This window comes from Poecilia latipinna, unplaced genomic scaffold, assembly GCF_001443285.1.
Source record: "Poecilia latipinna isolate Pla-1442-1.1 unplaced genomic scaffold, P_latipinna-1.0 Scaffold106, whole genome shotgun sequence".
In the NCBI taxonomy this organism is placed as follows: Eukaryota; Metazoa; Chordata; class Actinopteri; order Cyprinodontiformes; family Poeciliidae; genus Poecilia; species Poecilia latipinna.
In genome coordinates this window covers 479,556-494,759 of record NW_015112722.1, presented here as the reverse complement: position 1 = coordinate 494,759, position 15,204 = coordinate 479,556, and the positions used below count along the sequence as shown (strand labels likewise).

The window sequence follows — 15,204 nt, the reverse complement described above, 5'->3', positions numbered from 1 at the left end:
TATATATATATATATATATATATATATATATATATATATATATAAAAATGTAAATGTTGCAGAAATGCTCATTAACGAACAAGAATTGCCAATTTGTGATCCAGACTTGCACATTGTTAAAGAACCATAGAAAAGCAGACAGTTTACCTTTTTTTTTTTATTTCACTACTCCTATATAAACAACTTTCAAAAACAGTCATTCTGGACACATGCACCACAGAACAGCAACAGTCACACGGCACTGAAACTGTGTTCAAACTGAATATCAATTTACATAAACGTGTTGCAATGACTTGGTGTGCAATTACTCTGGTTATTATGAAAGGCTGCTTGAGTCTCGGAACAAATTCAGTCAGTGTTGACTCAGCTTGCTATCTTTGCAAAGCAACCATTTCATTAGTGAGGCAAAATAAATAAATAAATTCTCTGGCAAATCATAAGCTGCGTCTCATCTAAGTGAGTAAATGAACCTTCACTCTCTGGTTAATACTGCAGCTATGTGTCAAGTATAAGAGGTCTGTGTCTCAGAGAAGAGAGAGAAATGGACCAAAGAAATTGATTTGATGTAAAAAATAAATAAATAAATAAATAAATAGTAAAAAGTGTTGTGTGGGTAAACACTCGAGAGGCAACATTTTAAAGAAAGATTATAAATGGAGAAAAGCACACGAGTGTTGTAATTTCTAAGCTGTGAAGTATGCAACACCTCAATACAAAATTAATTAGCAGTAAGTTGAACAGATAGAACAAGACCAACACAAGGCACCAAAAGCATTAAGTAACAAAGTGGGACATGTTTACAAGAATAACCAAGAACTCTGTTTCACAATCACAAAAAAAAAAATACTGAGTAATAATTTATTAAAACTTCTACAGAAAGAGCCAAAAAAAAAAAGCAAATGTGGTATAAAACACCCAATACAGCAGTGTTTTAGCTAATTTTTATGCTCATTAATAAACTAAATGTGCAACCCAAGTTGTCTGATTTTTGCAGGAAGTGGTTTAAAGAATGATAAAAAAAAAAAGATAATGGTTTTATTATTATTGAAAAAGTTTTTTTTTTTTTTTACAAATTTTATATGAAGTTAATCATTTTCTATCTTAGTCTAGAACAGGATCTCCAACTCCAGTTCTGGAGAGCTACTATCCTGCAATGTTCAGACGCATTCCTGCTCCAACACGCCTGAATCAAACGGCCCTCCTCACCATGTTGCCAAGCAGAGACCTGGTGACAAGTCATGTATTTGATTCAGGGACGGATCCAAGAACCTTAGTGCAGTAGCTCCATACGTAGCCTTCATCTATGCTTAGCAACGTGAACATAACGTTTACATTAGAGTTATTTAATTAACGGTGCTACTTATTTATTATAGTGGGCTTGGGGAGTTGTTTACGCATTTATATTTTGCAAGATGCAAGTGTGCGAGCACTGGTGTCACTTTTACCTCTTATGCACTTTATTTGGAAATCTGCTACTACCACTGAGTGTTGTACTCCAAACACAATTTCATTGCCTTTTTTTGACAATGACAATAAACTTTGAATCTTGGTAAAAGTGACTCCTTGTTTCAGAGAGCTTTGCGCATTCAGATGCCCATTAAACAACAGATGTACCTAAATCTGGCTTTGAAAAGCACAAATGTTAAAATACATTCATAAGAAAAATTGCTGGCAAAACTGTGGCCCACAAATTACTGCATCAATGTTTAGAACTACATGGTATTTTCTCAATGTCTACCACATTTTCAGACAAACCTTTTTTTGTCTTAAACAGGCCCCCTTTTCATCATTACCTCTGCTGCACTGAGTCCCAACATCTGATGAGAGAACATTATAAGGAGAACACCGTTCTCCCCTGGATTCTTCCAGTCAAGAAATGTTTCTCCATAGCTGAATGCGCGATAATGGATTTTCTTTGGGACAACAATAGAACGGGCCGAGGTTTTTCAAGCGCAACAGCGGGGCAGCGACTATATCATTTTCTCATGAGAAGAGCAAAAGACCCAGGAGACTTTTCAAACGTCCTCCCTTTGCTTCACCTCGGCTGTCGGTTCCCCCCGGAAATCTGGACACTACAAAGCGGCTTTTAAAATAAACAACAGAGGCTTGATCCATATCGTTGTTGGTCTGACTGAAAAGTCTGTTTGGAAAGTTAAAAACGGACTGTAGCACACACAGAAACACACAGCGGCACAATTGCGAGGTTTCACCTTTGTGCTTTGCTTTAATCATCTCGAATTGTCACATAAAGGAGAGCTAATTTAGCAGCGCTCAAAACAAACACAAACATGAGAAAGCAACGGAGCAGGGGGAGACGGGTGAAAGAGCAACACCGAGCGAGAAAAAAAACAAACAAGCAGAGCACACACAGAGCCCTATCATTGTGCAGTTTAGCCTCATCAGCTGCTCCAGACTCCAGATTTACTGTCCTCACTGTTGGGTGGACTCCATATTAGGGAAGAGTCTCTGTCCAGAGTGCTGAAATAAATTAAAAAAGAAAAAAAAAGCCTTCCTACTGCTCTTGAGATTCATTTTAATGCACACCATGTTCGTCTTTGTCTTTGTGTGTTCTGTTGAACAAAAATGAGACATCGCCATATTGGGGGGAAAAAAAAAAGTTAGATTAACATAAAGATAACATGCGTAGGTCAGCGCTCTATTTGCATGTCCAAGTGATTCCTGTAATGCAGCCCATTAACTGATATGAGGCCAGCAAATGATCCAGCAGGCAAAGGTGGTCTAAGCCTCTGCTGGTTTGCTTAGATGTCACCCAGGTAACTCCTTATGAGAACTGATCTCATGGCTCTCATGGATCTCAAAGTCAGCACTCGTAGGCAACCCCGCTTTGAACCAAGTAGCTCTAGGAGCAGCAACCACACCTGTACACGTTTTGCTTCATTAACAAATTAAAGAAAGAAACCACGAGAGTAGCACGCGTTTATATTCAGACCCCTTTACTGACATAAAATGCAGACCACGCAGCTGCCCTTACGTTTGTGAAATGTCACCTAATCAGTAAATAGAGTTCATGTGTGTGATTTAACCTCGGTATCAATCCAGCTGCTCTGCGAAGGATTTCTAGAGAAAATTAATGAATAATCAGCAGACCGATGAACACATCTGACAGGACATCCACAAATTTCACCTTAGGGTCAGAATGGTGAGAAGAAAGCCATTATTGAAAAAAAAAAAAAAAAAGATTTCTTCTTGCATTTTATGCAGGGCACGCAGCATGCGAAAGGAGGCGCTCTGGTCAGATAAGACTTAAATGTTCACTGGGGGTAGAGGTGGGGTGGAGTTGCCTATGTGCAAGGCCTAATGTGTGGTGGAAAAAGAGCACGTCAAACAAATAGACTGCAGAGTTTCACTTCCCAGTAAGAAAATGTTGCTAGTTCTATGAGAGATTGTTTTAGATCAAAGTATGTGTTCAGTGCAGACCTAAAAAAAACACATAAAATATCTTGCTTAATTAACAATCATTTTCAGATGAAGTGGTGGAGACGTACTCCAGAAAACTAACAGCTGTAACTACAGCAAAAATGACGGTTGTATGTAGCGACAAAGAAAAACTGAATATCAATGCACAACTTCTGGTTTTTTATTTAATATAAACCTGCAACTTTTTTTTTTCCATAATTGTGTTGACTCCACAAAATAAAATGAAAATAAAATACACTGAACTATGTCATAACATGACAAATGGTGGGAAAGTTCAAAGGACATGATACTTTTGCAAGGCAGTGTACATGACAGGAGCCCTAGTTTTAGGTGCTGCACCAAGATTATCAGTGGCCACCATCTGGGCGCCCATCTTTAAAAAAAACTTTCTGGACCGCCCCTGGCTTCTGAAATACATGACACTGTAACGGGGTAAAAATGATGGAGATGTGGATGTAAACACAGCCGGCAGTGTTCTTTAACTGGCTGCCGGTGCGCAGTGGGACGTCTTGCACGTAGAGGTGCGGGAGAAGGCTACCCGGTTCCTTATTCCACAGCAGCTCTTATCAAGTGACATTACACGATATCTGTGTTCAGGAGCGGCATAATATTAAATGTTTGGTGCAAAGCAGCCCTAAAACGTGACGGGCAATAAACTTCAGAGTTGGTGCACTCACCTCAAAGAGTGGTCCGATTTTATTCCTCTCCAGATAAGACTGAATTCTTGACTGTTGCGGGGACGCCATGAAGAAACTGTTGTCGCCTCCCGCTCAGGAGCTTTTAGCAGAATGAAATCAGGAGGGGAGCCGGTGGAGTCATTCGTCCTTCAGGAGAGCCGTCTCGGCGTCTGAAACTGAGGTTGTGAAGATTGAACTGTCCTCCCGGTTGGGATAAGGTAAGTTCAGACGGGATTTGCGTTAAAAAAGGCGGCGCTGACACCGGGCGAGCATCGTGGAGAGGCGAGGAAAGTCAGCCCCGGGACCTTCCCCTGCGTGTCGCCTCGCTGACTCTCTCTTTGTCGGTGGCTCCTCTGAGTAAGCCAGCGGCTCCGCAGCTCTGTGACAGATTACAAATCTTCCGCTCAATGGCTGCTGGAGTTGCCGCCGCCACTCCCATTTCGTTATCCGCCTCTCTTAATAGTACCTGCTTCGGTTTTTGCCAATAAGCGCATTGTTGCTATACGAAACAACCACCCATTATTAGATTATTACAGGATGGTTTGAATTGTTTTTAATCAGGGGATATATGGGGAGGTTGTAAAGAGTCATCATCTTACCCCCACCATCCTATCTCAGTTAACTTTTTTTGTTGTTGAAAATACATTCAAAACTAGAATCAGGAAGTCCATCTTTTTCATGAATCCCCTCTCTACCACACCTGAATCAAATGGATGGATAAATAACAGGCCTCCATAAATATGTTGACAAGGGAATTTAGCCATCAGGTGTGTTGGACAAGAGATGCACCCAAAGGTAGCAGGACAGTAGCTCTTAAGCACTTGGACATTGGTCTAAATGAAGAAAAGGTCACTGTAGTGCTCGATTCTAAGGACACATTCACATAGCAAGCAAATGCAATCCAATGTACAACCTATGTTACAGCTTAGCAGGCTCTAGTGGAATTTATTAGAAATTTGTCAGACAGGAAGCGGGTCGTGAGAGACATGAAACAAAGGTCACTGGGCTGCGTTGAGGACTAAGGCCTCCATACATGTCATACTTTAACCCTGCGCCAATGCCACGCCTTTTTAATTTTAATTTGAGGAGCCCAATTCCACATTTTTCGCCCACTGGAAAAAAAAAAAAAAAAAAAATCAGATCTGTTCCACTTTCATATGTGGCACTAATTCTGATGTGTATCCAATAGTTTTCAAAGTTTTTGCAGTCAGAACGATTACATTGCATTTTATCTGACTTAAGTGAGTGAAGAGAGACGCGTCATAATACTGCCCCAGGAAGCAGACACACCAAATGAAGATTTAAACAACCATCACTCAACATACTTCTCTACAGAAGTTGTTTCCACAAAAACGTCATCGCCATTAGTTGTGCTTTCTTCTTATTACGTTCCTTCATCTTATGTTTTTCTGACAACATTGTCAGGTCCCATTGCTCAACAACTTTAAAACTACATAAGAAAATATATAATAGAAAAGTTTACTTCTTTTAATCTATAGTTGAAATTGTCTCTTTACTTCTGTTAAAAATGCTCTTTTTTTGTTTTTTTGGGACTTTTGAATATATTTTCCCCATTAGAGAAATAAAACACTTCAAAAGCACTTAAAAAATTAGTAAAGGATTGGAAAAGAAGAATTCAGGGGTCCCAGTGGGAATCTCACTTCTTCCACAAGAACAAAAACACACACATTTATGTTGTGGTTATCAGCTTTAATAGATTTGAAAAAGTGTGAATGAAATATGCATAAAAAGCCTTCATTTTTATTTTTTATATTACTCATACAGTTGAATATAGAAACACTATTACAGCTTATTGATAGGTTTTTAACATCTCTTTTTGCTTGCATAGGAGTGAGCTACATCCAATTAAAAGTAAGACAGATGGCCTCTACCTAAGCTGTCATCCCAGGCAAAGACAAAGTACATCACTAAATACAGCAGTGAATGGTGCTGGCAGCAGCATGTTGTTGGGGTGACTTTCCCAAGCAGGAATAGAAAACCTAGATGGAACTGAAAATAAAATAATCATAGAAGAAAGGCTCTTAATGCTGCAAAGACTTGAAAACCTGGCAAATATTTCCAAAACATTGAGACGTCAATGATCGAAGCATATTCATTTGTTCATATGACCCCAGTCCCAAATCAAATTGGCCTAAATCAAATTGGGAATCTTTGGCAAAACCTAAAAAAAACTGATGTTAACAGACAGTCTCCATCCAATCTGACTTAGCTCAACCTTTTTAGCATGAGAGAATGGGCTAGAATTTCAGCTCCTAGATCTGCAAAGCTGGCAAAAACATTCCAAAAATAAAAACCTCAAAAATGCTCTAACTGCTGTAAAATGTCATTCCACTATGCATTTGCCCTCTGAACTTTTCAGATTTTTATTTGGAAAAAAAAAAATCAACATTAAAAAGTATATTTTCTTTCCAAAATTCTGTTACTTTCTGTTCGTCTTAATACATTGATGTGATGAAAAGTGATGAAGTTAAAGGGCTGTAAATACTTTTGCATGGCAGTGTAACGATGTGATTCAAACGAGTATGAAATTAAAATATCTTCCACAAAAAACTTATGAAACAGTTACATGATGGGATTTTATGACCCCTTTTGCTTTCTCATTCAGATCAAATATCTTTTTTGATACATAAAAAAACAAACAATATTTGTATAAAGTACAACAATCACAATATAAAACATTAAAATACTATTTAAAACTTTATTTACATTATAGGCAGCTGGAGTGGACACATACAAGGCACTATCTTCAACTAGATTAACATACTGGTGGAGGGAGAAGTTTGATTGCTGAACCTGCAGAATGTTTCAGCATGTTCTTCGATGCATTGCATTATGGATCTCCATCTGGGGGAGGAGGCTGGCACAGCTTGTACAACCTGATCAGAGAAACGCATATAGGACGTGACGCACCATTACATTCAGCATGCAGCACTGTACGGCGTTCAAACACGAGCGAAAAGAGCAAGCAGCGATCTGCTGATTGGTTTCACGTCTGTGGGCCGAGCAGCTGCAGGGATTAAAGGCATTTCATAGATCCATGCATTCCAATGTCACCCTCTGTAGTTTTATTAATCACCTGAGCAGCTTTACATCTTACGACTAATGCCATATTTTCACAAGATGAGCCAATCTGAGCAGGAATGTTCAAATGATTTATGAAGCACAATCGTGTTTTCAGGTAACCATCTCAACTGAAGAAAATATGACAGAAATGCACAGAGGGTGCAGCAATTTTGGTCTACGAAAACCCATGTAATACATCCCGCATACTGCTACTTAGCTGTGCTCATAAATTTTGACTAAAAGGTTCAAAAGGGCTGATTGTCTCCACAGCGTTTGTTGTAGCTAAATGGCTGAGACACTCAAGCAGGAGCTGATGATTGTACCCACCTCCGACTGAATGTATATAGCTGGTAGCTTCAGGCATAAACTGTTTCCCTCGCAAAGAGTCTATGGGATGGATTTTAAATTTTTGGAAAAAAATGAAATCCCAATATTTTTTTTATTTTTATTTTTTTTTTTTATGATAGAGCAACAAAGAAAAGCGAATAATTGGGTAATTTAGGTTTTGTGGATGTTCACGTCTACACAGTTCCGACACTAATCTGAGTCACATTTAACATATACATCAAGGATATAAAATACTGATTTTTATGGACATGATGGTGCATGGATGAACATATGTTTTTACCTTGGAACTGATGATGGCGTTCGATCTCTCACTCCCAGATTTTTGGCAGAATTCTGAACTCTTGCACCCTGAAAGAAAACAGACATGCACCAAGTTTCATTGCATCACCAACCAGCGTTGACTGGAGAGGAGAAGTTACAAAAAAAAAAAAAAAAAACTTCACAATAAACTAAAGAATTTTGTTCCCTCCGAAAGTTGAACACGCGTTGGCACACAGCTTTGAATTATTGAATAACACCTTTTTTCTCTATTTCTATGTGCTGCATCTCCAGAAATAAATTATTTGTATAAACAGGAATTGCAACAAAGTTATACGCTCTTGTATATTTTACCGGTTCAGCTGCTAATCGGTGCGCAAGCTCCTTTCGGCTTTTGTTGTTCAACAGATATAAAACCAGAGATTGTTAGAATGTGTTGAGCTTGCAGTGCAGCTTTTAATGGACACCACTTTGCCTAATGCACATCGCTAGCACCAGTTTCTTTTAAGTGAGAAGCTTTTTCCCTGGTGAGGCTGCTTATTACAGGCTGGACTGTCAGAACAGCAAGGAAAAGTATATAAATTCCAAGTTTAACAGCATCCTATGAATATTGTATGACAGAAAGTAAATGTCATGCTGTGAATGAGGACACTGAGGATTTGAAATGATTGCTGTGGGCAGTGCAGTTGTTCTTTCTTACAATCAAAGCAAAGCAAAGCAGTACAGGCAAAAAAAAAAAAAACAAAGGCTTACTGAGGATAAAAAAACAAGTCGTGAAGAGTTTGGAAGATTAGTAGGGTTCCTGTGTGTGGTGGTGTTTTGTTTGAGCTTTATTACACTCAGTCAGTAGCATGTCTTCTTTTTTTTTTTTTATAAGGTCCCTGTAGTTTCCTGGCTATGTGCAGAGTCTGCAGATATATCCCTACAGAGTTGCAGGAAGCAACTTTCAATTTATAGTAACGAGAAGAACGCCTGCACCTGCAGATACTCCCTCTTTGCGTGTGTGCTGCGCGAGTATAAGCAGAAAAACACACACTCTCCAAGTCTTCCTTTAGGGAGGTCATCAGAGTTTTAGTAGAGCGAGAGTATCTGGCCAAAAGTGCATTAGCTGACCTCTCAATTACAACTCTGTCAGCCTGGAGTTATGTCCAGACAACAGGATAGCATCAGCAATTATTCGATTCCTATCACAGTCATCCATTCCCAGACCTCCAGACAGAGATGTCCTCTGCCGTCACTGATGGACACAGCTGCCCATAAAGGCCAGTAAAGAAATTTAACTTTGTGTAATGTAATTTTACATAGGGTTACACTAAATGTCAATATTGGACGTTTTCTCCAAAAAAATTTTACTCCCAGAAAACTTCCATGTGTTCTTTGCATCTTCCTAAAGCTCTTTGAATAAGATTCCAGTAAAATGCTGGAATGGCCACAGTTTTCTAAGGTTGTACAGGGCAAGTAAAGCAAAGAGAGGGAAAAAGAAAAAAAAAAGACGCTTTTTTTTGATGGATTTCTTTCATTAAAAACATGGAGTGTAATGGTGTAGAAAATAAAGGAGTTCCACACTTTTTCAAAAAAATTGCACCTCTATCTGGTTATGTTTGTGAAACTTAACCTCTGCGATTGCCAGGAGCCCAATGTATATTTACAGCTTAGGCTATAACATCAGTAGACCTGTAATAATCAATAAGGTATATTACAAATGCATAAATAGTGCCTCATTCAGTAGAGTTGCTTTAGGAGAACATTGCTTGTGAAGTTGGGAGTTAAGGACACTCTTCATTTTGTAAATTATGCGTCTGCAAATCACTTTGTCACTTTTCAGTGTCATACACCCAAATCATAAAAAAGTGGCTTTCATTTTTGCAGAATTCTCAGTTTTTAGAATTTGAATATTTAAAATACGGAAACACTATAATTTTCCATAAGACATGTTAGAAGAAGTTTTACTTTGACAGATGGTTTGTTATGGAACCAGAGTGTCCACAATTCACACACAGTAGATGTCAAACAAGATTGGATTTTCCTCATCTGATGTGCTGACAACCTTTTGAGAGTAAGTGTGACTGTTTAGTGAGGAAAAAAGATGACATTTAATTATGCAGTTAGTTTCATAACTCAGTGTCTCAGCAGCAAAAAAAGAGGACATAAACACCAGCAGTCCCACCTACACACATGTTCTTGGCTATAGTCACATGTGGGGACCTATCCATTCACACTTATCCTTGCAGGGTCACCTGGGGCAGCTACCTACCTCCAGTGGTCAATGGTGAGAGGCAGGGTACATCCTAGAAGGGTCGCCACCCCATCACAGAGATGCACAAACAACCATGCATGCACAGACTCACACCGAAGGACAATTTACAGTATGTTTGTGCATACCTTAACCATCATAAAATGGATAACCATAGCCATTGCCTCTGAGGCAAACTATGGAAACTACCTTCATAGCTGCACCTAGGATAACACTTTTATAAAGAAAATGCTTCCAAGCTGGTGTCTTGGTAGTTTTTGAACCTTGATATGCACAAAAACAAACAGACTGACTTAAAATAGAATAAGAATCTCTCGGCTAACTATTTTAACTAAAAAGTCTTGAAAAATTTAAACAGCAATTTATTTAAAACAGAATGACACAATGACGTGTTGTGCACTCCTAGTTGAAATCCCATTTTCCAGGACCAGAATCTAAATGTCTTTAGTCCTATAAAATCTCAGCTTCTTGACTCCATTTCAAGCAACTACATAACCATCCAGACAAAACTTTAAAAAAAAGACTCTGTGCTGCAGGCCAGGATTTGGTCACGGCTGAAGGCTTTATGGAGTGAAAATCTCTATGTGCTTAAAAAGAGAGAGAATTTCCATCTTTGACCTGAAACAGACATGCAAACAAGTCTCCAGGATTGAAGCCTGAGACTTTTTAAAATAAAACTATTTTAGACTGGCACTCTTTGGCTTTACTTAAAAAAAAAAAAAAAAAAAAAAAAAAAAAAAACGAAAGCAGTAATAGTGGATACATGTTTTAAAGGAAATGACAAGGAAAGGACAGGGACTGCAACCTACCGCTCTTTTAAAAGTATATTCTTTGAGGCAAAACGGTTTCTGGCTAAATAAAATTTGGCTTATTTATTCATCAAAAGGCTGGACGAATGTTTTGCAAGTGAACATGGAATTAATCTAAATAAAGCTGGAAGTTCCTCAGACTTGTAGGAAAATATGTGTTATTTACATTAAACTTCTTAGTGGTTTTTGTTCATTTAAACCTATTCATTTTGATGATATGAGCTCGACAGGCAGGCATTAATTTGACATTTTTAAATACAAACATGGTAAAATGTGTATTGTACAGAAGATGCATTTCATAGAGATCTCTTTTTTGTATGAATGACTGGATCGATGCAATGTGTGAACATCCAAGTTACTTTAATAGTGACCCTCAACTTTTTCTGCTATTCTTGCTTTGGTTTTGTTCATTATTCTCAGATTAGATTTTCTATTCGGTTTCAGTACTCCTAGCATGGCTCCTCTAATCATCACTTACTGGGAAAACCTCACACTGAAGAAACATGAATTTTGTGATATTTGTGGAACTCTTGAATTGGCTTTACTTCACAAGCTTCTAAAGGCTGCAGCTATGTCTTTTGCAAATGCATCTTTTTTCTACCAAAGTTCTTTCCTTCCACTCAACTTTCCATAAGAATTACAGTCTTTGCCAAAGTAGCTGAACAGTACCTTATACTCTTTCTGAAGGATGTTAATGACTATCTTACCTGCTTCCTCATGACATCAGTGGCCTGCATGATGCATCGAGGGGGAAGGCCATGGTTTCGAGCCAACAAGATGGCCTGCTCCAGTGTGACACTCAGAGTGCAGCTGTTGGTCAGACAAGAACATAAGGGAAGGCTTTATGAATTAATGTCAACGAGTCCAGTTATGCATAATTTCCAACCAGTATAACATTTTTAATCCAAAAAGTGATACAACATGAATGGAAAACAAAGAAAGCTGCACAGTGAAATGTTGCAATATGTTTGTTTTCTGTTCCCAGGGAACAGTCATAATGATTCACTTTCTAAACAGGCTCCCTCAGCAAACAAAGACATTTCACTGACATCGACTCAAACAAAGCCAAAAATCCAATGCCTGCCTAAGTCTGAGCTTGATATGAACACAATATGTTAATTTTCTGTTAAAATTCAATCCAAACACATCACATTTGCATGAGCACATTTCGGTCCTTTTTCTTGCAAGCCGTCATTACCATCTTGCTCCTCCTGCTTGGCGTTTGCTCATCTCCTCACATGGGTTAGTCACAGCCAGGAAACAAGCAGCTTCAGATCATTTGAGGTTTGGGGTTTTATTAGAATGAACGGAGGTCGGATACTGAAACTAGAGGTTGACTGTGCGCACCTGAAGAGGCTCATCAAGATTGATGCTCATTGGAGCGAAAAGGACAAGGACAAGTCAGTGCGTCTCCTTTGGCAGCGATTCCCATAAGCATGTAATGTGTGTGGAAGGAGTGTTGACATGACTCTGTGATTCATTAGCTGGAGCACATTTTGTATTCAGTCATACAGATGAGAAAATATTAAGTAAGTGTGGAACACAATGTTTTTTGTTTTTTTTTTCCAGAGTGCATCTGTTTGTGATTGTGACTTTGACATGAAATTCACACTAGATGTTGGTGAAAACCATGTTATTCCACAAAAACAAGCACATCAAAACAACTTTAAGATGCATTACTCAACAATTTTAAAATATTCTTCCACATATACTGCTTCCAAATTTGAAAAGCTTCAAATATTTTCAATTGGATTTAAGTCAAGCAATTTATTGAGCGATTTATGGGTAAATTTAAACTTTGCTGTAATTTACTGACATTCTACCAGGGTTTCTTTGGCTTGCCAAAATCTTTTGGAGCAAACTTTTTCTTCAACAGCGTGTGTGGAGCACACACGCCACTGCAGTTGAGTGAATTACTTATTGTGCTCATGGAAAAATTATGCCTGCTAATTCCAAGTCTTTCTTAAGTGATTCCAGTCGGAGTGATTATTCTTTGTGAATCCTCTGTTGGAAATCATCCCAGGAGAACCTCGTTCTGGTTGGCTGACTGTAAAATTATGTTCTAATTCTAATTCCAAAGATGCTCAGCTGTGCATTCAGGAGTTTAGAAATGCCTTCATAACCAGTGAAATAATTATGTTTTACAAAAAAAAAAAAAAAAAAAAATCCACCAAAATATAATATTGGTCATTCCCAAACACCACAAGTCAAAGCTCTGTACTTTGACCTATCTTTTGATGCTTCCAGTCAAACAACTTTGCAATGAAAAACTATTTTATAGATAATTAATAATAAGTAAAACAGCTGATAATAAGCAGAATTGCTTTCTAAACATAGCTGGCTATTTGCTTGGGTTACTATATCTTTTGGCATCTCCTTTTCTCCGTAGCTTGAATACTTACCCCCTATGTTCTCCATTTTATTATGCATATAATAATTTATGACCAAAAATTAAGACTATTTGTACAGGTAACAGGGATTGTTAATTACATCTGAAAATATTTCATTTTACACCAAGTACTTTTTTCCCCAATGTGTGTAGCCACAGTTTTCTCTTCTTCACCTTAGCACACACAGACAAGCACACCCACACAATGCAGCACATTGATAAATCCTTAGAGAATCAGTGACAAGTGTCAAGGCCGCTCAGATGACCTTTCTTTGATAACAAGAAGCACTAACGTATCGATCCAGTCTTTTCACTCCAAATTAAAGTGTCCAAAGCTCCTACGCTGCAAGGTTCCCTTTCATTCAATAACAACCACCATGGAGTTATTAAGAAATCTGAGATGTTTGTTTACGCTCATGGTCGGATTTAGTGCTAACTGAGACGGGGGCGAAAAAACAAGCAGATGTGAAACAGGGGAGTCATTGCTGGCAGAAGTCGTTACGTGAAGTCAATCAGATCAAGACTTAAAAGGTCCCCTCGGATTTCATTCGCATAACTTTATGACAGGCCTGGCATGCTGCGATAAAAGTAATGAACCCAACAATCATCTAGAGAATGTGCCGAGTTATATCACGGTAAAGCGGTGCGAAAGATGTCCTCGTGCAGTTCAAACCCTAAAATATTTCAAGCTCCCATTTCGAGCTTCAGCAAACTGACAAAGAGGAGGGGGAGGCACCCAGAGAGGATCTTTAAATATCTTGTCAGCTGGAGCAGGATGAAGGAAACGCTCAAAATCTGCGTGTGCACGCGCGTGCGCGTGTGTTTGAGTGTGAAGCTGCACAATTTCCAGGTTCATTAGGGCTGGTGAGATAGTGGGAGATGATTTATAACCATCTGTTTTATGTCGTTTCAACACATCCCATTTACACCCAGAGTGGAGTACATACTCCCCATTCGGTTAAATACAAAGAAATATATGAGACGGACAAAAAGAAGGAAAAAATAGAGAAAATGCAAAGAACACAGGAAAAAAAGCACAAGCGCAGGTGTAAATCTAACTTTAGTGTGTTTTATTGGGATTTTATATGAAAGAAAAACAAAAAGTGGTGCATGATTGTAAATGTCTGAAACAAACAATTCTGCTCAGTGCCCTTTTGTCTGATGTATCAAAATAAAATCAAATAACCTCTAAACGTGGTAGAAAACCAGTGAATCTGTTCAGACAAGAAATGAACAAACAGCATCAAGGAACACAGCACACAGGTTAAGGATAAAGTTGTAGAAAAGCTAAAGGCAGGGCTAGGGTATAAAACTGAATCCCAAGCATTGGGCAGCACACACTGTTCAGTCAATCATCAGGAGGATGAAAGTCCACCTAAGTTCACTGCAAAATTCTGCCGTTTAGAGAATAGAAGAAGGAAGCCTTTGTGAAAAGAAACTTATAAAAAGTCCTGTTTGCAATCTGTCACAAACCCGTGTCAAACCTGTCCATAAAGGTGCTCTTGCAAGGTAAGGATGAGATATATAAATTTTTTGACTGAGTGTTGGATTGGAAAACACAATAAGAGCTGGAAAAGCACTGCCATGGTGAAACATGATGGTTTCAGCATCACAGCACCTAAAAACGCCTTTCTTCTGTAATACAGTAGATCAGAGGTGTCCAACTTCATTCCTTAGATGTGTTCCTGCTCCATTTCAGCTAACTGGAGGCTCTTTGGACACGACTGTTTCAGATCAAAGTGTTTTTTTTGTCTCAGATTACGCTACAAAGTGTCTGTGACGAGACTTCAAGATTGTGGTTAACAAATGTTCGCCATCCAAACAATCTTTGCAAAACTACCACTACTTGCTTCACGCAACTAGAGACATAACCAAACTGATAGAACTGTTGGAAAAAGTGTCTGAAAGAAAAAAAAAAAAAAAAAAAAAAAAAAAAAAAAAAAAAAA

General features: G+C 38.5%; 2 protein-coding genes across 4 annotated transcripts in view; both read right to left on the bottom strand.

The window, feature by feature from the left end:
• The window catches only part of cunh8orf34 (chromosome unknown C8orf34 homolog), a 54,734-nt gene extending 49,948 nt beyond the window's left edge, over positions 1-4,786 (bottom strand). The window contains exon 1 of one of the 3 annotated variants that reach the window (XM_015027769.1): positions 4,116-4,786. In XM_015027769.1, the coding sequence (XP_014883255.1) occupies positions 4,116-4,184 (69 nt within the window). In that variant the 5' untranslated portion in view covers positions 4,185-4,786. The remainder of the gene's footprint in view (positions 1-4,115) is intronic. The other 2 variants (XM_015027770.1, XM_015027768.1) reach the window with 2 other exon arrangements.
• Positions 4,787-5,812: 1,026 nt separating this feature from the next.
• Positions 5,813-15,204, bottom strand: part of prex2 (phosphatidylinositol-3,4,5-trisphosphate-dependent Rac exchange factor 2) — a 107,969-nt gene continuing 98,577 nt past the window's right edge. Inside the window, exons 39-41 of the mRNA XM_015027766.1 lie at positions 11,576-11,678; positions 7,828-7,895; positions 5,813-7,012 (exon numbers count right to left, since the gene is read on the bottom strand). Coding sequence (XP_014883252.1) covers positions 6,967-7,012; positions 7,828-7,895; positions 11,576-11,678 — 217 coding nt within the window. The 3' untranslated portion in view covers positions 5,813-6,966. The remainder of the gene's footprint in view (positions 7,013-7,827; positions 7,896-11,575; positions 11,679-15,204) is intronic.